The 25,107-nt window shown below is 43.7% G+C and overlaps 1 protein-coding gene across 1 annotated transcript; it reads right to left on the minus strand.

The window, feature by feature from the left end:
* Nucleotides 1–540: 540 nt before the first annotated feature.
* On the minus strand, nt 541–23,384 carry tbc1d32 (TBC1 domain family member 32). Its single transcript, XM_087137869.1, has 32 exons — nt 23,232–23,384; nt 21,606–21,771; nt 21,036–21,191; nt 20,304–20,517; nt 19,459–19,533; nt 18,667–18,792; nt 17,894–17,972; nt 17,203–17,306; nt 16,825–16,886; nt 16,075–16,219; nt 15,231–15,287; nt 14,937–15,036; nt 14,412–14,549; nt 13,946–14,026; nt 13,112–13,254; nt 12,806–12,924; nt 12,307–12,508; nt 11,011–11,190; nt 10,502–10,582; nt 9,999–10,086; nt 9,238–9,356; nt 8,814–8,933; nt 8,483–8,571; nt 6,977–7,081; nt 6,252–6,463; nt 5,091–5,225; nt 4,395–4,548; nt 3,976–4,097; nt 3,653–3,807; nt 2,970–3,110; nt 2,292–2,480; nt 541–1,740 (listed from the first exon to the last, which is right to left on the minus strand). Exons 2-32 carry the CDS (start codon nt 21,755–21,757, stop codon nt 1,627–1,629), a joined length of 3,957 nt encoding a protein of 1,318 aa, XP_086993995.1. The 5' UTR covers nt 21,758–21,771; nt 23,232–23,384; the 3' UTR covers nt 541–1,626.
* Between the last annotated feature and the right edge of the window lie 1,723 nt (nt 23,385–25,107).

A 25,107-nucleotide genomic window follows, 5' to 3' on the forward strand; every position in this document is an offset into this window, starting at 1 on the left:
TTACATTTCTCAAAGCTAAAATTAGAAACTCATCCTGTGTATCCAGGATCTTTATGTGGGAGCAGGTGAAAGTGCCTGATTTTTAAAATTTCTCCTACATAGGCTTTGCATGGTAGCCATCTTGCTGGGAAGTTCCTTTGTTCGACACGGAAGCCTCCTTTGTGTATACCCTGCCGAACAAAGCACTGGCCTGCAACATGGCAGCCACACAAACCCTGTATATTCAACTTATTGGAAATTCTGTAATTGGTAGCAGTACCGAATGTCAAGTGCTAGTATCTTCAATAACAAAAACCAAGGGCAAAATGTTGCAATTGCCTCATGTCCCCCCCCCGTCGCCTTTGATCCCACCCCTGATATTCATTGGTAATAATCCCACTGTGGGCACTCCATGCCCAGTAACCCTATGACGTCCCAATTCCAATATCATTCACAACTCACTTTCCCCAGGTTCGACTCTTTTGATTTGTTATAACTTTTCATATTCCGATCTCACATTAACAAAAGCACTCAACTTACTTGAAAGAATTTCACAGAGCATTATGTGACACACAAACCAGCTGTTGTCTGTTTATCACATATACATATTGCACATATGTACAAACAGGAATATCTACACGTATAAAGTTGGATGCGTCTCTGTAGAAGGCACCAAATCAACATATCACTTGAAATGTATTCTATGACATTAAAAATTGTACAATTTTAACAAACACACAGAAATCTAGAACATTTTCAGTTTGCTATTAAAACTCTTCACCAAACAGTTAACCTAAGTAAACCTAAAGGCTTCAGTAAAATATTGATCACTTTATAGATTAACAGAGACAACACCATGAATCTAGATGCTGGCGGGTGGAAAATCTTGTCAAATAATAGAAGAAGGTAAAAACACAATCCTAAATGCTCTCCTATAATTTACTTTGTACTCCAACATACGAGGCAACTACAAATAATATAAAATTACCGATCTTTTATGAAATCTTACATCCCTGTCTCTGCGCACTTTCATGAACTCTGTAATATTTGAATAAGGCACGTGCCACACACATAACACTAGTACGGTTTTCTTACGTGTCGCATGCAGTGTAATGTGCCACTGACTTGAATATAATGCCCAAACTAAGGATTATTGCCTCGGTGCTGTCACAAAAGAAGGCGTTTTGATACTGAGCATCAGTGTCCGACGGGAGACGCACCGCGCATGTGGCACCAAGAGCGCAAGAACTTTGCAAAACCTTTATTATATGTTGGCACCCGGGCGTAACATCCATACTGCCAATGGCATTCAAACCACATGGGTCACTAAAATGGGACCCAACCTAACAAAACCGCAAGGCAAGACTTCAACAGAGCATTGCAAAGTGTTTTATGTAAACATATGAATAAACTCACATAATGTCCATTTCCATCGGGGTGCCGAAATGAGGGATACATCCAAACACAGAGCTCAGACTGTTCTTTCTCGTTCAAACTTAAACAAAATTGACCGGGAGAGAAATGGCCGTAATCATTTTGTGGTATCTCCCTGCATCTTTGGATGACATCTGCACCGAGTCCAAACACCAAATTCCCTGCCAGCTCAAGTTTGTCAACACCGTCGGCACGTCAGGAGGTCATACGAGGTCAGGGTAGGCTGAGGTTGCTCATGTCCGGTAAGACAGTGCTTCGATACTTCTTAGCAAGGCCCTGCATGTAGTCAAGGTGTTCTCCGACGTGGAAGCCATGAATGCTGTTCTCCTGTGATGGAATGACGACAGACACACGCCAGTGATATAAACGGTAACAGAAGGACTAGGAAATCATTTGTGGATACACCTTGACCTGAACGTACGCAACTTGGACAAAAAATAAGGAAATTCCAATCTTTCCTGACCCGACTTTGTACACGATGTTTCAATTTTCAATGGAATGAGTGTGAAGTGATAAAAAAGGAAATCGGATGATCCGAGGAAAAGTTGCATGCCTGCGATGACGGTAAGGGTTGCATAATGATGTCACTGCAGGACACATCCTGAATCATCTAAAGTCAAGTCGCAGGGGACTATAATGACTTGTTACCAAGCCAGTCCTCAGACCTTAGTTGCATGAGATTTGACTTATGATTGACATGTGACCTCAACGTAGCTGACTCTCCACTGACTTGTGATGGACCTGTGATTGGCTTGTGACTGACTCTGGAACTAACTTGTGGTTGACTTGTGATCTCACCTGCGACAATTGCAATTTTATCATGTACCCGACTAGCAATTAACTCAAAGACGACTCGGCTCTCGGCCAAGTAGGCTCACCTTCAAGAAGACCTGCAGCTCCTGTCTCTGAGTGTGCAGCAGGATCTTATGCTGCAAGAACATCAGCACGGCCACACACATGTACACCTGGTAGTCTGCCCCCATGACGATACACAGCGCGATGTAGTGACTGATGTCAGGCCAGTCCAGGTAGTTCCAGAAACACTGCCGCAGCCACTGCTGACAAATCTGGATCAGAGGGGAGGGGGGGTCAAACAATGCATTCGTACATCATCATGAAACAACAGAATCCAACTTGCTTCTTGGGAGAGGAGTGGGATGGAGTTGGGGGCGGGGTCTTGACGTATGAATGTGGGTCGAAGGCGACACGTTTGCCCTTTTAATGTAACACAGCAGACATTATAAAGCGATTTTCTTCATCTTGTGTAGAAACCGATGTTAAAAGCCTTTCTGTACTAGTGGTACTCACCGTGCACGTACAAAACTTGCAAACTGAAAACAGTCAGGTAATTTACACTGAAACGTACTCAGTAAGTGGAGGACCTTTCAAAAAGAACAACTTATTAAAACAGGGTAAGCTTTTGAAGTTGATAATGGACCTCATGCTCCACAGAACAGATTTCTTGATTCATGTCATTAATTTAACACAAGAATTCCTCAGGTCGCTTCGATTCCCTGTGGAGTTGTCACCGAGACTGGACTGAATTAGTTTGTCACCTGGGAGGGAGTGTAACCAGACATCCGAAATGCCGAGTAGACGTGAGGCACTTCGCTCTGTAGGATCAGCTCCACGTTGTGACTGGTGCGCGAAGACACCGGATGGATGCCACTGGCTGCAACCTCGTAGGGAATGTGGACCTGCATTGATGTGCACCACAGATATTGAACTGTTGATCGGTTGGACGCCGGAACAATGATACTGGTGTTGCCTTGCTTGGGGTGGTGTGGTCCATCACATTTTGTGTATTTGAGGGCACTCTGTGAACTTCAGGGTGCAATTTATTAAAAGGCTCTTTTTCTTAATTTGACATCTCACATTTAATTCTGAGGTCGAGAGCTTTGTGTTCTCGTATATACATGTCTATTTTGGCCAGTGCTGACCCCAGGGCGCACAGTCTAAAATGTCACTAATACACTGTATTCCAAAGTCTAGTGTCTGATGCACTCGGTGCATTCTGCAGTATCCATGTAGCAGTCACACATGAACTCCTGAAAAGCTTCAAATGAACAGCCCATAAGGAAGGAAATTTTGCAATCTAAGGCAAAGTCCAAATCAGGTATTTTGTGGTTACTGTTAACGGCCATGGCTTTGGCTAAGGCTACAGCCATTTTGAGAAAATGTTACTGCATTTTACAATTTGTAGCCAAATTGTAATTTGGAGGTTCTGACATCTGCTCACCGAGGCATGAAGGCGAGCCATACTCAAGTAACCCGACGGTAAGATGGAGAAGCACTTGTGTAGTAGGTTCCACGCCTTGTCACGGTTACCAGCCATCAGCAGGAATATGGTGGATGCAAACCAGTCGTGACCGATGTAGTCGCCTTCCAAGCAACCTTTGAAAATAAGACTGGCTAAGGAACAGAAATCATCACGGTGAAAAAGCAATGCTTTTAAACAACAAATTAAAAATCTCTCCTGGGAACTTTACTCCACTTCATCTATAATTGACATCTATAATTTGTGTCACGATATACACAAACCGCTCTTTCTTGGAAGGATACGCATGTTGGAGTGAATACTTCGTTGCTGGCTGGCCAGGTAGTGGCGGCAAGTCTTCAGAAGAAGGCTCAGGTTGTCTGTCATGTCGTTGCTGTTGCTTAGCAACTTCAGATGCTGGCCGTATCTTTCAAAAAAAAAAAGCAGATGCTGAAACATTTCAGATGTACGGGCAGTCACAGATTTCACAAATAATTTGTAAATATACGGGATGTCCCCAAAAATTGCAACGCAAAATTAATGTTTATTTCTCCTCAAATTACATCATTGGACCATTATCTTGAAGAATTAGACCCATATTGAGCTGAGGTAGCCCAAGTCAGGGGGGGTTGACAGTCAAGAGGCTTGAACCGGGAACCTTTGCCACAGAGAAGGCTGGACATTTGTAAAAAAAAAATGGCCAGCAGAGTAAACGGCGACCAACCTGACTGCCAGCTTGATGCCCAGCATGTGCAGGGCTGGCAATTTCTGACCCTTGAGGGCGCTGTCTGAGACTTTGCAGGGCTTCAGTTGGAACACCTCGGTCCCAGAGATGAGGAGCTGGTTGCTGATGGTTTGGTCCAGCAATTCAGCCAGCACTAGTTTGGGGATGAAAAAAAACAGGACCACGATGTCGTGCTTGATTACGTTCATGTTTTTCAAGTCTGCGAAAAACCACTAAGATTGTAAAAGTGCTATGTGTTGAGAAAATCATCTTCAAACCTATTGGCTTTTTATATTCGGGCCATTTAAAATTCTTCTGTCCAGAGCTTCATATTGTTGAACATTGGTCAAAGTTGTTGAATAAAAAGTGAATGATTTTGTAGAGGTCGCTGAACAAAAAAAGCATACTGTTTCCAGTTTTGCTATGGCCTCCCTCTCAGCTTTCTTGAGGACTGCAAAATCTCAGAAAGAAAATTTCTACCTTGTGAAATGTTTTTGTAAATAGATCGACACTTTCCCAGATAAATATTATGGACAATGTAATACCACGTTATTCATTCTTAATGAAATCAGTTGGGACAACTGTGCATGAAAAAACCGTGACCCCAAAGTATTACATTCACAGCTGCATGATTTGTCTCTTGCCAGAGGATTTTTCCTATTAAGTACAGCGGGCAAGGGATAGGCCACATCTTACATCTGTTGGACACCGTCTGCGGTTTCTTGGACAAGCAGGTTATGAAGGCATTCTGGCATTTTGCCAGCCACGTCTGCGCCTCCGACGTCGTCTTTACCGGAATGTTGCTGCTCAATAACTTGCTCAGTTCATTCTCTGTAACATGGTGAGTAAAGGCCAACAAAACATGAGCTAGAAATTTGGGGGGGTTTTGGAAGTGTCTTATCATAGGAGTAGTTCCCCTCTAAAAATACAGTTTTTGTTTTAGAGTTCCCCTGTATTTTCTGTTAGTGTATCCACCTGTTTATTTACTTGGGCCCTTGCTTCTATCCATATGATAACTTGACCCCCATGATCTGACCACTTAGTTTGAAGAGCAAACCAGCAGAGACACTATCACTGTTCATTTGTTCCTAGTCCTCCTCACTGGATGGAATGTGTGTTTGTGCTTAAGTCAGGTTTCTGTCTGCGGCGAGATTTTACTGTTCTTATTTCTGTATGGAGAATCGGGCATCAATAGATTTTGTCTGTCAGGCTAGAGGGGCCACCAGACAGTCCTTCACGTGTTTGTAAGTGTCTAGTAAATTAAGATAGGAATTTTTAAAGATTTTTGAAAACAAAACAAAAATGATAAATATCCCCAGCCCAGCATCATCAACATTGATAACTGCTCCAGCAAGAAGTGGTTAATTCAGTTTCCTGCGACTTTTCCCTCAAAGATCCTTGGTTGAGTTAGAATTTTTGTTGTTTGACGAGTTCCCCATAGTGTGCCATTTTTACCTGTTACACAGCACGTAACTTTTTTTCAAATTATCTTCCTACAGGCACAGTGCATGGACAGCGCCCCCGTGACATGGCTTGTACTGAACTTGGATTGATTCTGATCGACTTGTGACAGACTTATGATGACTTGTGATGGCTTGGGACTGGTTTGTGATGGCTTGGGACTGGCTTGGGACGGGTTTGTGATGGCTTGGGACTGGTTTGTGATGGCTTGGGACTGGTTTGTGATGGCTTGGGACTGGTTTGTGATGGCTTGGGACTGGTTTGTGATGGCTTGGGACTGGTTTGTGATGGCTTAGGACCGGCTTGCGATTGAACTGTGATCTGACCTGTAACTGACATGTATAGTCCATTCGCGACTGCAAACGATCCGCCCCTGTCTCTTAGCCTGACTTTTACCTTGCTTGATACTGGGGGATCTAGGCACACTCAGGGTGTAATCCCTGGGCACTGGGAAGGCAGAGAAGAGGGGCCAGGGGTAAGGGTTGCTGCTATCCGACAACAGGTCATGGGGCGGCAGGGCTCGCTCGCTCGGTCCTCCTATCACGTTGGTCCGTACTAGGATGTGATTGCGCTCGATGGACAACACGTCGATCATGATGACTGATTCTCTGAATGAATGGGTGAAATCAAGACGATGGTGAGACACAAATGACCAGATTATCGTCACGTCACTCTAACCCTACTTTGGCGCCACATCCTTTTTTTTTGCTGCATCACGGCCCATATACAATAGCTTATTATCTCCTACAGGAGTCAGGTTGGCGATGTAGTTCTTTCCTCGCCTTCCACCTCTGTGGTCCCGGGTTCGATTCCCGGCTCAGTCCACGTGTGGATTGGGCTTTCAGTCCCTACCTGATTCCGCAGGTTTTACCCAGAATTTTCTTCTCTCAGGCCTTTCCTCCCACCTAAGAAACTGTAACTGCTTCTTATTGTCTCCTCTCTGTAGATGTAGGTGGACGTGGGTCGTTTGACGGCTGCCTGAGGTGCGCGCCCTTGTATGCCATTCGCTTGACCACACTTAATGTCTTCATTGTACAGCGCATCTGAACATCAACTGTATGAACTTTGTGCTTTATTTATAAATAAATGAAATTGAAATTAAATCCAAATTAGTAACATACCCGTTGCGGTTGTTCTCTTGGCCCTGCAGTAACATGTCCCAAATGTGGTACTGAGTCTCCAGCAAAAGAAGTGAATCCAGGCACGACGTCATCACGGTCAAAAGCCTGATGACAGACCCAAAAGAGGTCATTCTTTCCATCTCTCACAGAAATAGGGGGGAGAACACCTAGTGGGGAATCCCCGGTAGCGGTTTCTAGAATCTCAATGCCACCTGTCTCCCTCTCACCCTCTCAAATCCTACAAAATCTCCAGAGGATTTGAGAAAGATGCAGACCAGCCACTGCGACTTTCTGATAGGGCATGATGCCGCAAGAAACTTAAACAGAAAATGTACCACTGGGTTCCTGTGCAATGGAGAATTTGAGAGAAATGCAAGCAAAAAGCCCTCGGAGCTTTGGGTTGAAACAATTTATGCACAAGATGCAAAAAAGACATGTTCCCACTGCCTTTATCCTGCACCTATCCCCAAGTAACATTGCTCAGCAGGTCACATACTCATCTAATCAGTGGCATATGAGAGTCTCATCAAGTATGTAAATGCATGTGTATGGTAAATATCAAGCCTCTATTGGATGAATTGTTGCAGTCACGACCATTGCGAGACTGGCCACAAGACCAGACGCTAGACCAGACACAAGACCAGTCACAAGACCTGACACAAGACCTGACACAAGACCAGTCACAAGACCAGTCACAAGACCTGACACAAGACCTGACACAAGACCAGTCACAAGAACAGTCACTAGACCAGACGCTAGACCAGATGCCAGACCAGACACAAAACCAGTCACATGACCAGACACAAGACCAGACGCTAGACCAGACACAAGACCAGACACAAGACACGTCACAAGGCCAGACACAAGACCAGACACAAGACCTGACACAAGACCAGACACTAGACCCGACACAAGACCTGACACAAGACCAGATGCTAGACCCGACACAAGACCAGTCACATGACCAGACGCTAGACCAGACACAAGACCAATCACTAGACTAGAAACAAGACCAGACACATGACCAGACGCTAGACCAGACACAAGACCAGTCACTGGACCAGACACAAGACCTGACACAAGACCAGTCACAAGACCAGTCACTAGACCAGACGCTAGACCAGACACAAAACCAGTCACAAAACCAGTCACAAGACCAGTCACTAGACCAGACACAAAACTAGACAAAAGACCAGTCACAAGACCAGACGCTAGACCAGACACAAGACAAGACGCTAGACCAGACACAAGACCAGTCACAAGACGCTAGACCAGACACAAGACCAGTCACAAGACCTGACACAAGACCAGCCATAAGTCCAGCCACAAGACCAGTCACAAGACCAGACACAAGTAACAGGGTAAACAATGACAAAGGAATGCTTTTGTTGCAGTTCCTTTGAATAGTTTGTGTCTTGAATTCAGACTGGAGGTCTTGTGCTGGTCTTGTGGGGTCTTCTGATGGTCTTAAACAGTCTCAACAACAAGAGTGACTGGGTGCCTTACCGAAGCCCAAAGATGTGTGACTGCTCATAGTTGAAAAGAGAGTTCATCTTAGCATCTGAATCCACCATGATGAGTCGCTCAATTACACCCTATCACAGAAACATGAATCAAAATGGTCATACCTAAGTAAATAATCTAAAATGGATAACAGCAAAAATGGAAAAAAGTGTGTCGTCTTTCTCTATGGTTTTTACAAAGTCAGTGACAGTCAACATCAGGGAACACACCGTTGGGGATAACACAACATTGGTACTGGGAATTGTTTTCAGGGGGGAGGTGAAATAGGGGTAGAATCAGGATTCAGTGAATTGAAGTTGCTTCAGTGACTAACCAGCACATCATTAGGGGCTTCCCTGAGTGAGTAGGCATCCTTTCGTGGCAGTGGATTGCTGGCTAGTATCTCGTACACTGCCGGGAAAGCTGACAACATGTTCATCATTCGCACAAAGAACTATGGGAAAAAGGAGGAACAAGAGAAAAAGTTGCTCTTTGATTTTTTTTTGCCAAGTAAGATCATTGAATTTGAATAATTATCAGCAGGCATACCTCTGGACATGAATTTCAGGGGAGGGCAAGCGTTTTTAAAAAATCCATCATTTAAGCACGACCCTTTTTTTATTAATTCTGAGGAAAGTTTGGAACATGTTCGACAGATCTTGAGGACAGAAAGCCTTCATAGGCACTGGGACTCATTCCTGTGTTGTGGATTTACAAATTGGTGGGGTGGGGGGAACCGAGGGACGTTTGGACTATACCTTGTGGGCCATGCGGTCAATCGGCTCGACTGGGATGGGGTTGGGTCTGATCATAGGCTGACCATCACTTCCGCACTCCAGCACTGACCACAGACCGTGGACCACAGCTTGGATGAAACCTGGGCACAAACACACGGAAACACTAAGCCCATCAAAAATATTCAAAAATAAATTAACCACGCTCAATACTAAACAATCTGTGTCTTTCGACAGAGCAGAATGCATGGAATGACTCATAATCAACACAGAGAAATAGCGTGGATGAGATTTCCCAAATGGACATCCAAGAACATGTTGAAACCTACACAACTTTGATAAGAATTGAATTTAGAGTTAACGATTGTGAGCTGCACTGTGAGGGAAAATGGACGGAATTAATCAAATCTTCTTTGGGAACCAGAAATCAACTTGTGAAAACATCCAGTGTGTAGGCGGCAAAAGACACAAACATAAATTTAACAAGTTACTTAAAAGTATAATGGGCCAGGTATAATTTGTGATGGAATACGGCCATTTCACAATCGTGCGCCACCAAGAGTTTGCAACGCATTGGCCAATCGCGAAATTTGTCGACCCAATGCGCGATTGGAAAGGGTAGACAAATTTCGTGCATTATGATTGGCCAACGCGTTGCAAACTCTTGGTGGCGCACTATTGTGAATCGCCCGTATTCCTCCTTAAAAATCTGTTGCAATATCTGTGGCAGCTACTACAAAGACATGTGATGAAATGTGAAAAGAGCTTTTGAAAAGGTCTGGTACCTGTCCTCTGCAGGGCCACAATGCCTGGTGCTGTGGCAGCCACTTGAGTCACCATGCTGCCATAGCCAAACTTCTCTGTTTTGCTGACCTAAAAAAATGGACGCCCAAAAAGGTTACTCTGACTAAAGCTGTCATTTGAATGTGTACGTACTAAAATATAAAACGGAGAAAAACCAACAAGAACGACATTTAGGTCTCAGGCATTCTAACTGCTTGGAAACATTGCTGCATCAATAAATAACTTAAATTTACTCTTCAGACCGGTAATGCCTTTGAGTCATGTTTTATTTCTTGGCAAGATCCTGAAGAGTATGGCCTCCCAGAGGTTGCACGCAGCAAAACAAAAGAATAAATTGGCAATAGTGTATTTGGTCAACGGCAGCATTCACATCACAAATATACAGTCAGAACAAACGACAGAATTGGGATGCGAAGAATTCTGAGGTTTTTAAATAAAAGGTTTTGCCCTTACACATGTTGTAAAAGAATTCTGGGATATTTACCTGGAGTTTTTTAGCTGATCGGTTGTACATGTAGGCTATGCACTCGTTGATAGCTCCGGTTTGCTGCAGCAAGTGAAGGCCCTGGGAACAAGGAAGCATTAGCTTTCCACTTAGGTTGAAGCTCCATTCTTGCCTAGTCAGAATTCACTGCCTCACATGACAGGATCCCACAAATTCTCATGGGAATTTTGTTTTAACTGCCTTAGAGACAGCAAAATCAGCTCTTCGTTTTGAAACCTCACACGTACAGCACACAAGATGAAGTCTGGTGCCATGGTTAATACTTGCCTGGCTATTGTGAGTATAACAAATGGGGCCATGTACAGGTTCCTCCTCTGAGCCGACAATACCCACAGATGAGACCCAACCAAACAAAACGAGCCTGAAGTCCTAAGAGTGACTTGAGAAGAAACCCTCGAACAAATCTTGCCCAATGGAATTCAAAAGGAAGTGGCAATGATATCAAAACATTATTTCCATGTACAAAGCGGACAGCTCGGGGCATCTACCTTGGGGGTAGTGGCAAAGTTGAGCAGGTTATCAATCAGGGTCCGTTCCCAGGCCTGTAGGGCGTCGGCCTCCTGCGTCTTGCCTCCCGCCTTCTTGCCGGGTCCGCCCACTTCCTCGTCATCATCGTACCCTACATCGCTCGGGGTCGGGGTCCCTGTCAGCTCTAGCTCTCGGCAGACCTTTGGAAGCAGACAACAGTGAATATAAGGCCATGTCCGATATAATTGGCTGCAGTTTGAAATTACACATGACTCTGTGGTGCTGACTTGCAGCCACTACCCATAGAGTTGTGTGTAATGTCAAGCCGCAGCCAAATGATTTGGATACGACCTTCAGAGGTGTGCATCAGAGTAGGGGCACCCCACTGTTGATGTCTGGCACCAGTTTTGAATTATGGGTCTAGCTACCCAAAACCAACTTTGACAATGACTGTATAACATTCTAACTGAAGAAAATAATGGAAAATGTTTTAAAAGTTTTTGAGAGGAGATGTTAAATTAAAATTAGACCAAATCCAATGACAGAACAAATTTCGTGTTTCTGTTCAAGGGCTGTTGAGTGTTCCAAGTGACATAGATTTTTCCAAATTCAGTGCAGTTTCACATCTCTTTTTTAACTCTTAAATATTCATTTTTTTTTCACATTTATTCTTAGAACTTTTGGGTCGGTTTATTTATTTAATGGGTACCTGGGCACTTGTATTTATTTCAACAAAGTATTTAGTTCCCATATACCCTGTACATGTAGACCACTAGTTAATTTATGTTGTAAAATGCCTGGCACTATACCACGGACAAAACAACGGTATCATCAGCTTGGTGAGTGCCCGACACTAAACCAAGGACAAAACAACGGTATCATCAGCTTGGAGAGTGCCTTACACTAAACCACGGACAAAACAACGGTATCATCAGCTTGGAGAGTGCCTGACACTAAACCACGGACAAAACAACGGTATCATCAGCTTGGAGAGTGCCTGACACTAAACCACGGACAAAACAACGGTATCATCAGCTTGGAGAGTGCCTTACACTAAACCACTGACAAAACAACGGTATCATCAGCTTGGAGAGTGCCTTACACTAAACCACGGACAAAACAACGGTATCATCAGCTTGGAGAGTGCCTGACACTAAACCACGGACAAAACAACGGTATCATCTGCTTGGTGATATACCCAATTAGAGGCCAGGATTAAGTTAAGATATTAAATTTGAGGACCATTTGAATGTGCAGTGCCATACGATACAGTAGAGTTGTGATCTGACAGCCTACTTCCTGCTACAGACATTTACCTGTCTCCAACAGTTGGCGATTTGCTGGTGCAGAGCGTACCGACTGAGGACTAGCAGGCCCTCACAGGTGCTGTACAACTGCCTGCAAACATGCAGGAAGGCCCCCGTCACGCTGCGCGACGGCTGCCTACTGAGACTGGACGATAACTTGCCGTCCAGGGCCTGCTTGGTGAACTCGGCGATGGCGTGAATCGGTGCGGAACTGAAAAAGGAAGGTCAACCAATACTGAAATCAATTCTACTCCTGAAGCTTGCAGGTTTCTCACGTTTTCGATGAACTGTTCAAACCGTGTGGGTGTTTTTCGACGAGAAAACCTCCTGTCACATTTCAGTTGTTCAACATTCAGTCAAATTAATCCTGTAACTTCTTTACCGGGGCTTTCGTTCTTGTTGGCACTAGACTTCTGGATCATTAGAGTTCGATGTTGAATGCTTTTGCGATAATCACCGGTCACACCTGCTACCAGTTATCACTGTGGCCAATGTCAGCCTCTTTCACCTGTTTTCTTTGAAGCAGCTGCCTTTTTCTCCATGCAGGAGGAGCTTCCGTCCGACGTCCCATGATGCCATGGTGGACAGGACATCCGCGATGTGCAGCATCCGGGCATCACTGCATGCCTGCACAAACAAACCATCGACAAAGGTACTTACAAGGGTCTGACTGAATTCACGTTTGTGGGCATTCGCCTGCGGTAAGGAAACACGCGAGACGATCGACCGTGAGGGAAACCCTTGGGGGCGCACTGTATGTTGTACTGCTCCTACTGAGACTGGAATATTCTTGACGACTAACTTGCCCCGTTACCTTATTCCGCGTCAGCCACAGCTGGACAGGCCGGAGAAGCTCTGACACGATGGCATCCTTGCACAGACAGCGAGAGCAACTGGACTTGGTGAAGCATAAAAACTTCAGGATGTCCGTCACCAGGGAGGCTAGATCAAAACCGTCTGTGGACGTGATTGGCAGAGGGAAGTGTGAGAACGAAGACATGAGACATGACTGTGATTTTTAGAAACAAACTTTTTTTTCCCTTTCAATTACTCCCTGCCATGCACACTGATACACCCAAATAACTCCTTCATTTTAAGACATCAGCATTTCAACTATATGTTACTTGTGTATGTGTGCACTTCAAGGCCGTTTTCCAATACTCAACTTTGGCTCCGTCTCAGGCTTCAACTGATTTTTACTAGCTGACTTTGAAGTTGTAAGCGCAGTAAGGAGTCTAATAGTGCCACAGAACATCAAATAAGATGTAAGAAAGCCAAAAATTACAGTAATCCGATGTACTTTAAACGCTTCAGGCCCACAATCAGGGACTGGTTTTGGGAACGAAGCCTGAGACAGAGACGACGGCCCAAGAGATGCGTGACAAGAGTTAAGAAAGACAGACGAGTTACTTTAATATAATTAAACAAGATCAGCCTATCAGGATAACACCTCCTCCGCGTGGTTCCAGTCATCACTGAAAATAGTAACACCTTATGGGGAATGCCACAAGAGAAATGTTACTTTTCAATCCTGCTTTTTTAGACGCTCCGTGCAAGTAAACGTCATGTTGGCTTGAGTACCAAAATGATTCGCTCTACGAGGAATTGCTGCATAAAGACAAATCATGAAATTTGGTATGAGACTTACTTTGCTCTTGAGATTTCAGAGTTGGTTCCTCTCGTTCCGTGATGATGCGGACAAACGACACCAACAGTTCTGTCACACTGACTGTAATCGAGACAAGAATGAAGACTGTATCACATTCCTGACACTATCCTTATCAAGAACAACCAAGCAAGACAACAACCTTTATCATTAAATGGAAGCACTCCAGCCACACTTTTCCATTCTCGATGGACATGTTCTTGTAGTTACCTTTAATCCACCACGGGTCAATTTTGTCTGGTGAACAAGATCAAGCTTGCACATTAATTACCAGGTGAAATGGAGCAAAAGTTGATATCTGGTCACCGACCTAGCTTGGACCTTACACCACGTGTATGTAGACATACACATGGACTGGAAAGCCTACTTCTTAGGTTTACTGAGCCAACCCCGACGTCAGAAGCCGACAGGCACGATGCGACTCAGCGATCTTTCTGTTGTTTCTTACCATCTCCATCCCTGATGTTGATAGGAAACAGCTTGTAGCCGTCGATGTACATGAGCAGACAACCCAGCAAGCTAATGGAGTGATGCAGGTGCAGGTAATTAACTTCTTTCTCTGTGTATCGTGTGCGGTGAGATGAACCTGGCCAACGTCAGAATAAAACAAATCAAGCAAATCAGGATGGACTGTAGTCACTTACTGCTTTGGATGTCAACCTTTTACGCATTTTCAAGGTGTGTTGAGCTGGAATCAAATCCATATTATGCTACTGTGCGCTGTGTGTTCCTAAGAACTTTTTCAACAAGAGGATTTAGCGCAGGATGAAACATTGCTGAATGAAAAAGTAGGTAGCACCTAAATGTCTGCACTTTCGACCATATTTGAAAGCTTGCTGGGAAGTTGTTAAACACGGCCTGTGATGACAAAACTTAGAGGATCGCCAGGCTGAAATATCAGCCGTGAAGTCGTTGACAATCCAGGTTTGGACTAAGGCATCCGGGGTTTACTAAGGCAATCGCAACCACTCACCTAGCGAGTGCTTGTCCAACATCTCTGTGACTCGGCCAACCTCTGGGGACTTTTCGTCCCAGCAATCATAGCTCATGCACTGCTGAACACACTTTTCCACCTTTGCACATAAGAAAATGTTTGAACCAATGATAAAGTCATGCCATTCAGAGGGTCTGGTAACTTTAACATACTACACAAGCTCTTGTACACTAGCATACCTCAGTACCAGTCTGCAAAGTTATCTGGGCAAAGGCCGGGTAACTACATGCATAGTTGAGGAGCTTGACTTGACAAGAAGTTTATACGACTTACCAGGCTTTGATTTCTTTCAAGTTGCCTGATGACAGCTGTACGCCCATAGTTGCCGTGCTTTAAAAGTAAACAGAATAGAGTCAACAAATAACTCTTTATTTCCGACGGGAGAGGGAAAAAATTGGTACCCTACACAATAATCCTGACTGGAAGACAAGAAATTTCTCTGCTAGTTGAAATAATGCAGATTCTGGAATATTCAAAAGTATGACTAATTCTGCATACCTGCAAAACGTTTCCCCAGTGTGACCTCTGTGAACTTTCCATTTTGTCAACATTTCTTTAAACCCTAAAAGAGCCCCATAATTGTCGTCCATCTCACAGCCAGTATGTTCAATTTTCACAAAACTGGCGTCAAAATGACTACCAAAGTTACTGAAGAAACTCCGAACGGCTCGGCTTGTGAAAAAATGTACTATGGTGATATCGAAAAAATGTTGAAGGGGAATCCCCTAGCCTCTTTTAGGGTTAATCTTTCAAGGCCATACTTTATAACTTCTTTCAAACTTGTCAAATGTTTTGATACCGTTGTGTTTAAATTATCTCCGTACTACGTATGGAACTTTGAGTTTGTTACTTTTTCACTCATCCTTAAGTCCTTCAACCCTTGAGCCAGAGGGTCGTGAAGAAAGCCTAAACGCATGGGAATAGTTTCATGCAACACAGAACGTGAAAAGTGAAGGGGCAAAATGCTGACATAGATCTTAAACTTGCAAGTACTTCAACTGTATCTGCCAACCGTGTGCTACGTGAAACTTCATGGGCAGAAGTAAGGATGCACAGCTAACTTGAAGGGTTTCAACAAACGGAAAGCCGGGGGCGTCAACCGAGGGGAACATCTCACCATCCACTTCCTGAACCAGCTGGCTCTAGGGTCCACGAGGGCCATGCAGTGGAGCGGGGTGAGCTGTTGGGATGAGGAGCTGCGGGAACCCTGGGGCTCCGTCACCAGGAGATTCATGGTGGACTCGGTGACGTCATCCAGAAACCTGCGACAGAGTCGGCATCATTGTTACCTCTGCGAGAGAACTGTTGAGCACGCTGTGTAGCATTCTCATGGGAGACAAGCCAGGCCATGTGTATGCAGGCACACAGGTTTTAAGGCATCAGATTCATGCCCTGCATGAGAATACTGCAAAGTGCACGTGGCAACTTTTCTGTGGAATGTGCACAAAATCCCTAGCATGCAAAAGATGCAACCATTTTGTTTTTTGGGGTTTTGTCCTTTTGTTTTTGCCCGACTACCTTCTGCAGTGCATCTCTGTTCAGTATACAACCCTCAGCAGCTTTGGGTCCGCAACTACTATGCTCTTACGATAGTTAACAGTTAAATGTTGTCATTTACAAGGAATCTGTCGACAGAAACACTTCGATGTTTGACACTGAGACTGTTTATTATACAGAGACAACTGTCTGCTTCATACTACTCAAAATGTTGCCGCCTGGACTAGGTTATGTAACACCACATTGCATACCTGTGAAAAAAGTTTTAGCCCCTGAACACCTGTGACAAACTATTTCCGGAATCCTCAGTTAATTGAACAGATTGGTATCTGTTAAGTATAGAATGCTTTCATATCAAAGACACTCTTACCTGTCAGGAAATCTCACCCAGTAGGTTGGAATCTCCAAATTGAATTCATTCATCAAGCGGAACTATGGGTGAATAATGAAGATGAGAAAGGTACCCTCATTAATGATTTAATTTTTTAATGAAGATCAAATCAAATTCTGCTTCAATGAAAACAGGCCAGGCATGTTGTCTAACATGCACAGTGAACCAAGTCGGTGTTTCAACTCCTACGAGGCAAGCTAATTTGGGATAAAAACACCCGACCTCAGCTTGAGTTTTTCAGTGCTTAGCAGCACAGATGTGGACAATCTCAGTCACATACAAATTATCCCAAATGACCTATGACACGTTTCGTTTTAAGCAAGCCAGGTTCAAAATACGAAACAGGCTGACACTGACCTTCCTGAGTAGCATGCTGGTGGCGTGGTGTGCCGTGTCAACTCCACTACGTAGCGGCGACATCTTGGCACCGTGATCGGCAAACACTGCCGTGAGATGCTCCACTATCAGATGGACAATGTGTATTAAGAGGCATCATTTTGAATGGGTGTATATTCCTCACCTTGGGAAATTCTTAATGGAAATCGCAACTACGTTAAGCTGTGCTCAGAATGACTGGCTGTGGCTAGCAGTATCACATGTGCCTATGAGAAGTGGCTGCCATGGCCAGCCAGTGGCTTAGGCAGTGGCACCCATAGGCACAGGTGCCTTTCCAGCCACAGCCACAACGACTGGAAATGGCCTCGCTTGGTCTCACTCAAGGCCGTGTGCGGGAACTGTAGAGATTACTCTCTGCCCATATCACATATCCACAAGCCTATTACTGATTGGAAATTGATAAATTACTAGACCTTCACATCAACATAGAAAACTAATACCGTAACGGCTCCAACAAAAGGGGGGGAGGGGGCGAGGGTACCAGACAGCATCAATTTGTTTTCAGGAGGGCATCGAGTCAAGCAATATTGCTTGCCAGAAAGAAAATCTCAGCTGAAACGCCGTATCTGCTGTCCAAACACAAGTGGTCTTTTTTTGACACTTGACCTAATAAATACTCCTTTGACGATGGCTTGGGACTCAGACTGCATACCTAGGCTGGTGTAGACCTCTCTCATGACATGGTGTGAGTTGGACGAAAACATTCGGGCGTGAAAGCGAAGACTGGTCTCCTGCAAGGAGGGAATATTGACCGGCAATTCTCAACAAACTTTGATCCGATTGTCATCATCCACTTTTCACGAAAGTGAACAAGAAACGCTACAACCTGCACAATATTAAGTAACAAACCGATTGCGCCCGCTAAGTCTCGTGACCCACAGTCAGACAGTGAGCATTAAATATCAACAAACACGGCGTCCACCAAAAGCAAAGTGTTTTATAAGGATCATTTACCAAAAGTAAAGCCGACGGTAGGTACCGTACTCTGACTACTGATGTACTGGATACTATATCGTAACTTGGCTGTACGGTTTGTAAACAATACTCAAAACACACGTTGCTATGGGGTTGATACTCACTACAGGTCATGTAATTTAGCAGGCGCAATCAGTTTATATGAATCAGTGCCAAAGAAAAATTAGACAAGCAAGATCACATTATAGTTCATCAACTGACATCAACTGATTATCATATGCCTCCTGCCTCCTGCTTCAAATCAGAAACCTTGAACCCGGCATTTATTGAAGGGACAAGTTGTGATGAAGTGAGTCTATTAAGGTACAGCGAGAAGGACCAATTTCAAGAAGAGCAGTGTTAAGACCTCAACATTGGTTGACTAGGGCACACCCCATCTCTACAATCAAACCGATTCATCTCCGGCCCAGCAGCACCACACCACAGCCCCTAGAAGTGTCTGTGTCTTACAGCCAAGATGTCGTCTGAATCAGACAGAGCAGTCAGCAGCACGGGGCGGAGACTATCCCACTGCTCACAGGCTAGGATGTCTGAAGGTGGCAGCTTACACAAGCCCTGGAGAGTCTCAATTCTCATCTAAAACAAACACAACAATCACACAATCAATTGTTAACCACACTTGCTAACTAAAGTCATTTATTTGGTGTTGTAATTAATCACAGTGGGCTGAACATTTCTCATCTGGCTTTTTCCTGTTTTTATTCCATACTTGCTTCTTATCCGACTTCTCTTGTAAAGCAATTCGAGGCCCTGGCATACGGTACTATATTTTGTGACATCGTTTTGAACCAGGAAGTGTAGTGCAAATGAATTGAGTACACGCGTGTTGGTTCATGCGCTGGTTCTCTCACTAATGCCTTTTACACACATAATTGAGCACGTGACTTTAGCAGAAAAGTTTTGCTAACCTTAAGCACTATTTCGTGGCGGTACTCGGCGTGGTTGTGCTAACGGTTGGGCGCACAGAGAGATTTCTACTGTTACGTAACTAAGTTTAAGCAAATCTTTCCCCTGCGGTTAGCATGCCTTTGGCTGTGCTAACAGCTTTGGGTCTCCACCAAATACGTGGAGCCTCTGTAAGCGTGAAATCCTGTGGTGAGCAACGCCGTGAAATTGGGCCCAGCTTGTGGAATACCTTTGACAACTGTGACGAGGTTGGAGAATTGTTTCTTTGAAAAGATTTACAACTAAAAACACACGTAATGATTGCTTTTCTGACGTAGGATAGCTGTACTTACATACCTCAAGAGGTTTGTCCAGGGCCAAGTTGTCAGCTATAGAGGCAAAGTGTTCCTGATTCATAAAAGTGAATGATCCCTAAAGGACAAATGACAAACCGAAATTAGCGAGCCATGTTTTATGTAATACAGACGATCCACAGACCATTCCGGGAGAGAGCAGTTTTGGTCGCCAAGGGTCGCAGTTCACATTAAACTAGTCAAAGGTCATATTAATTGGTTTAAATTCCAATATCCAGACCTTTCTTGGTACCATGTGTCCATCTTTGACCAATAACTCAATGTTTGTGGAAGGCAAAAAGTAAAAGCTCACACGGAGCCGATCATGACTGTATTCAACCTTTGCTGAGCATGATCAATCTGCCCTACTTTAATAACACCGTACATGCATTAATTTGCAATTTCCTTTGCAAATGTTGACATTAATCTACAACATGCCATAACAAAATGGGAATGGCATTGATGGTTGGTTGAGGTTTGATGCATGTGCTTGAAAGGGGGGATGAATTTGATTAGACAAGAATATGTGTAATTAATGAAATGTGCAAGAAGCAATTGGAATCCTGAGTGAATTGTGTGAATCCCAATGTCACATGTAAAATTCTATGCTAAGAATTTCAACAGCACAGTGAGAGGTCGATTGCATTTCAAATCCAATAAACTTTCACTGTGAGTATCCACATTTATGCCCTGGCACAATGCAACATTTTCAAAACCTCCGACAGAGTTTTTCAGAAGTGCACTGTCTCCTTACACTGGCAAAGTGTACATGTCTTTGGTGGCTTTTACTCGCCCCAGTCTAAGACAATACGGCCCACGCCTCTAGACTGGAGCTCTGATTCTTCTCACCTGATTGAAAGAGGAATCCAGTGAGGAGGTGTCATCGCTCAGGCTGAAGCTGTTCCTCTTGGGGCTGTGCATCCCCAACACCTGTCCATACATGCCGGGGATGTTGCCAAACATGCTGCTCTGGACAGGCCGGTGCTCCTCGTCAAATATCCGCACCAGCCGCTCTACGGCGTCTTTAGTAGAAAGCTTCAGGGAGTTCATCAGGTCTAGTGAGCTATGAGAGATGAAAATCAAGTCATTCAAACATGCAGAAAACCTGTTTCAATTTCATTGTACCATGGCAAATACTAACGCTGTAATATCAATTATACATAGAAATCGATGGAATTGACTCTCCTTTTGCTGTACTGTCCTTATCAATTATCTTTACTGTTTACATTGCAGACTTGACCCTTATTCATGCTTCCATGATGATTCAACTCCAGGCTTATTCCACAATTAAGGATTTCAACATTAAAATCTGATTTTTGAATATACATTACTACGCTCAATGGGTGCCGAGTAAACAGTCCTTTCTAGTTGGACTTGTGCCAGACTCGGGCTGAATTGACTCATGAGGCACGAGTCCAAGTCTGAGTCCCCGAACAATTGATCTGCCAAGGACTAATCTCAAGTGTGGAGTCCTAATTGAGTCATGAGGCCCAAACCTGAGTTGAAGAGAAAAAGCCAAGTCTGAGTCCAGATCTCGACATGAGTCCTACCACACTAGAATGAGTATTACAAATGACTTACGCCTGGTCATTGATGACGTGATCCGTGATCATTCTCACCATGGCCTCCTCCCCACCCTTGCTCTGCACATCCAGGGATCGCCGCTCAATCTCTCCCTCAATCAAAGGTCCCAGTACCTCTTCAATACGACCACGGATGTACTTCACTAGTTCATACCTATGACCACAAACCAAGGATAAAACTTACTGCATTCTGTACGATTTATGTTACAGAAGGGGAAAATTCATTGAAAGTCATCAAAATTGGACAAAATTAACCATTTAGGGAAACAGAATTCAGAAAGATTCCAGCCCTTGATTTTCTCACATACATGTAGATAAGAGCGGGCGTGTGACCACAGTAATGACTTCTAGATCTGGTTGCTGAATTACATTTTAAATGGAACACCATCTTCCCTGAATGACATCACAGAAACACCTCTGTTGTCCCAGAAAAGCTTGGATGATTTTTAAATGTTTTTACAATGAGCCCTTTTCAACATACTTAACCCTAGTGTCATAGTGTGTGACAAACATTCATCACCCATCCCATTACAAAAGGTCTGAGATTATTCTCTGTGGGCTAGTTTACCTGTGAAAGTTGTCATCAGTCTCTTCCAAGTGCGTGACCATTTCCAGGGCAGTAGCCAGTGATCCTGCAGCTCTAAGGGTTGGTTTGATGCTACTGATCAGCTGTCGTATGCTAGGCAGAAGGTCTTCATCACTCCCAAGTGGGTCTGCCATTTTGGGGTGGGGGGCTGGCAAAAAGAGGGAACGATGTCAGCAACAAATAGCACATGTAGCAGGTGCACCGTACTTACAAAATCATTCCAAAAACAAATTGGTACCCTGAGTCTCGATACTGTGCGGGAATGGTCCAAAATCTTGATGTTGGCTGGTTACATTCGAGCTAGAAAATTGACCCGACATAACTCAAGTCCAACACATCTTTAATAAGCCTGCACTGCACAAAAAAGAAACAATATCATACTGACAGTCCGTATTTGTATAAATATAAAGCATGAAATGACTGATGGAAATGAGAAACAGAAAAGCAACATCTATCAAATTATAAACGTACATGTAGTGCTTGTGTGCAAACTTTGCTCTAAAAATTGGTGTTTCTCAAGATATACACATTTTTCTCTGCAGTGGATTTCCACTAGTGGAAGAATCCAACAAACGGTCATCACTTAATGTTTCCCTGGGACCGAGTTGATTTGAGACCGAGTTGACCTGGGACCGAGTTGACTTGAGACCGAGTTGACCTGGGACTGCATTGACTTGAATTCGTTATGACCCCATGTAAACAACAATGGCTTCAAGTCACACAGAGTACGCTTTTCTTCAAGTAGGCCCTAAACCTAACGTTTAGCCTACGCCTACTAATTGGTTAGTCCATCAGTCCATCAACTGGTCAACACAGTCTTAAGCCTTATCACTAACACAGCAAGAGTGATTTTGCAAAGTAGAAGAAAGGCACTGTGGGAAGGAAAAAGGGGCAATGTTGGCCCTTTTTTGCTTCCCACAATGCCTTTCCACTATTGTACAAAATCAGCTAAGCAGTATTAGTAATGTTACGCCCCAACTATAGCATCAGTCCCAACTATAGTTGGGACCAGCCCAACTACAGCACAGAATGTTAGTCCCTAGTTGAGCTGAGGTGTAACACCCATAATTCCATAAGGCTTGTGACACTCATGGCAGTTACACTTTTGATTGCCAGGGCAAATATGCAGAATTTAGGAGGGAAAAAACCAAGTCATTTACTTAGACTTTACCCCCAGAACTGTGGGGTCCAACGTCGGACCCCACAGTTCTGGGGGTACACAGCCTTTTGTTACGAGTCATGAACTGTAACGTAATTTAGGCCTTAACTGAATTATTGTCACTTGACATTGTCTGGGACTATTGTGTGGGGCTGTTCTTTCTGGTTCTTCTGGTACCACCAGATTTGTTGAATTTTTCTTAAAAGTGTAGGCCTATGAAATATTGCTCTTGGAACAAATGTGTGAGAAAATGGAAGTGGTGACAGAAAACGACCCCCTTAAAATTATCATTTATCTGTTAATTTTGCCATAGGCCATCGTTAACAGAAGAAGCTATTGATATAGGCCTAATTATAATCGTCATTTGAAATGCTTGGTGAATTCCTGAAAAATCCAACAAGTGTCGGACCCTAGTATAGGCTCAGTACAAGATGGAAAAAGTGAAATACCGGTATGCAGGGGATAAAATGTGCAAACCAACAACACGCGTCAAAGATCCCAGGCCTAGTCCACCAGCAGCGTAAACACTCAGATTCACGCAGTTGTCAACACAACAACGTACACGCGTTCATATCATTTCATATGACCGGATTGTTCAATAAACGATAACACAACTTCGTCTCCAACGCCGTATGCAACTACACCGCCATAGCCTAGAATACCAATTCGATATAAATCCTGGGAACAAGCTTGTCAAGTCAGTACTTGGCCAAAGGGTGCACTGCCCAATTCAAGGGAAATTCTTGGGCAGGCCGAGGCGCTCAAAAAGTACCCCTACAGTTTATTTGGAAAAGAGGAGATTGTGTGGCTCAAGAATTTGTGGGATTGTAAAAGATTGGCCCATAATGAACTCCCTAGATTCAAGGGCTCCCATTCCAGGGCGAAGCATAGAAAAATGCCACTAAAAAATTGTCCCAAGAGCCTGAAAAGGTGGAGGGATGTCATTTGAAAAATGGCCGCTGACAGACTTGGGAACGTTCACTTTTTGGAAGGTGAGTTTGTTTTGGGTGGATAATTAAAAATTTCATTGGTTAACCTACTAAAAATTGAAAATCAATTGAGAGCTGAATGACCCCAGAACACTTTGTTTTTTGTTTGAGAGGCCTGAGGGACTTCGGTCGCCCGCACCGGGGCTGCAAACGTGGTCGATTTTACATTGTCTTCAATGGGGCTTCAATTAGTTCAGTGCACCCCTAAAAGCACGTCCAAGCTCAATAGTAAGATGGCCGGTGCATAACACCTCATCAAGACAAAATTAATCAGGGTGAAAAAGTATTCCAAAATAAATGGAATAGGGTACCGTCCTACCATGCAGTTATTTGCACAAGGAGTAAGCACATACAGAGATCAAAAGGGTCAACAGACGTTTCACTAATAAAGTCATAATTATGCACGCATGCGCACATATGGCCTCGCCTTGGCAGCAAGGGCAATATAGAGCCTGAAAGTTGACCCCTTAAGGCCGCCCTCCGGAACCTTTGGATAGGAAAAGTAACGTGCAAAGATTTTAGAATTTGTAATATTTTTTCGTTCAGTTACTTCTTAAAAAATCCAACTCGGAGAAGGGGCTTTGGAAAATATTTGCTAGTTTATCAATTTATAGAAACTGAAAATCACCTGACCTAAAAGAGAAATATCCTGCCAAAAATTGACCCTTCACTTCCGAAAATCTAAAATGCATGAAGCGCCAGTCTCGTACACAGTTTAATATTTACACTTTGAAATTTTATGGTAGTCCGTCAGTAAAAACTGAAATAAAAACAGATCAAAATATTTTAAATACTGTTATAAATTATAAGTAGCAAACCTAAAGCAATTACGAAAAATATTAATCTTTTATCAAATCTTTGCTGACAACAACTGCATGATGTCAACTCAACGGAATCTGGAACCCATCGAGTGCAAGTACTAAGTACACTTGTAGGTAAATCTTCTTTGCAACGTTGTACAATCTCGTTTTCACATAATCACGGGCAGTGAAAACAAACGTGCATGAAGCATGGAGACCTAGGTACGATATCGCCGGAAGTGAAAGGTCAAGAAAATTTTTTTTTTAAATATCTCAATGTAACTTTTCCTAAATATTACTTGAGGAAGACAATGGTAAAATTCCAAAATGAGTGTTTCTTGGGGTGGTTTCAGTTAGGAATTATTCTTCCAAAAATTATCGAACGTGATAGGACGGCCCAACGTAAAATCCGGGTTCCGGAAGCTCGCTGCGTGACATTTTACTTTCAGGCGCTCTATTGAAAATGTACAGGGGTGCGATTTTCAGTGATCATTTTCTCTCAGGTTTTCTGGCTTTGTTCAGTTTTTTCCTCAGAA

The sequence above is a fragment of the Acanthaster planci genome, linkage group LG06 (assembly GCF_054643075.1).
Source record: "Acanthaster planci isolate LZ-2023a linkage group LG06, COTS_SCS, whole genome shotgun sequence".
NCBI classification, from domain to species: Eukaryota; Metazoa; Echinodermata; class Asteroidea; order Valvatida; family Acanthasteridae; genus Acanthaster; species Acanthaster planci.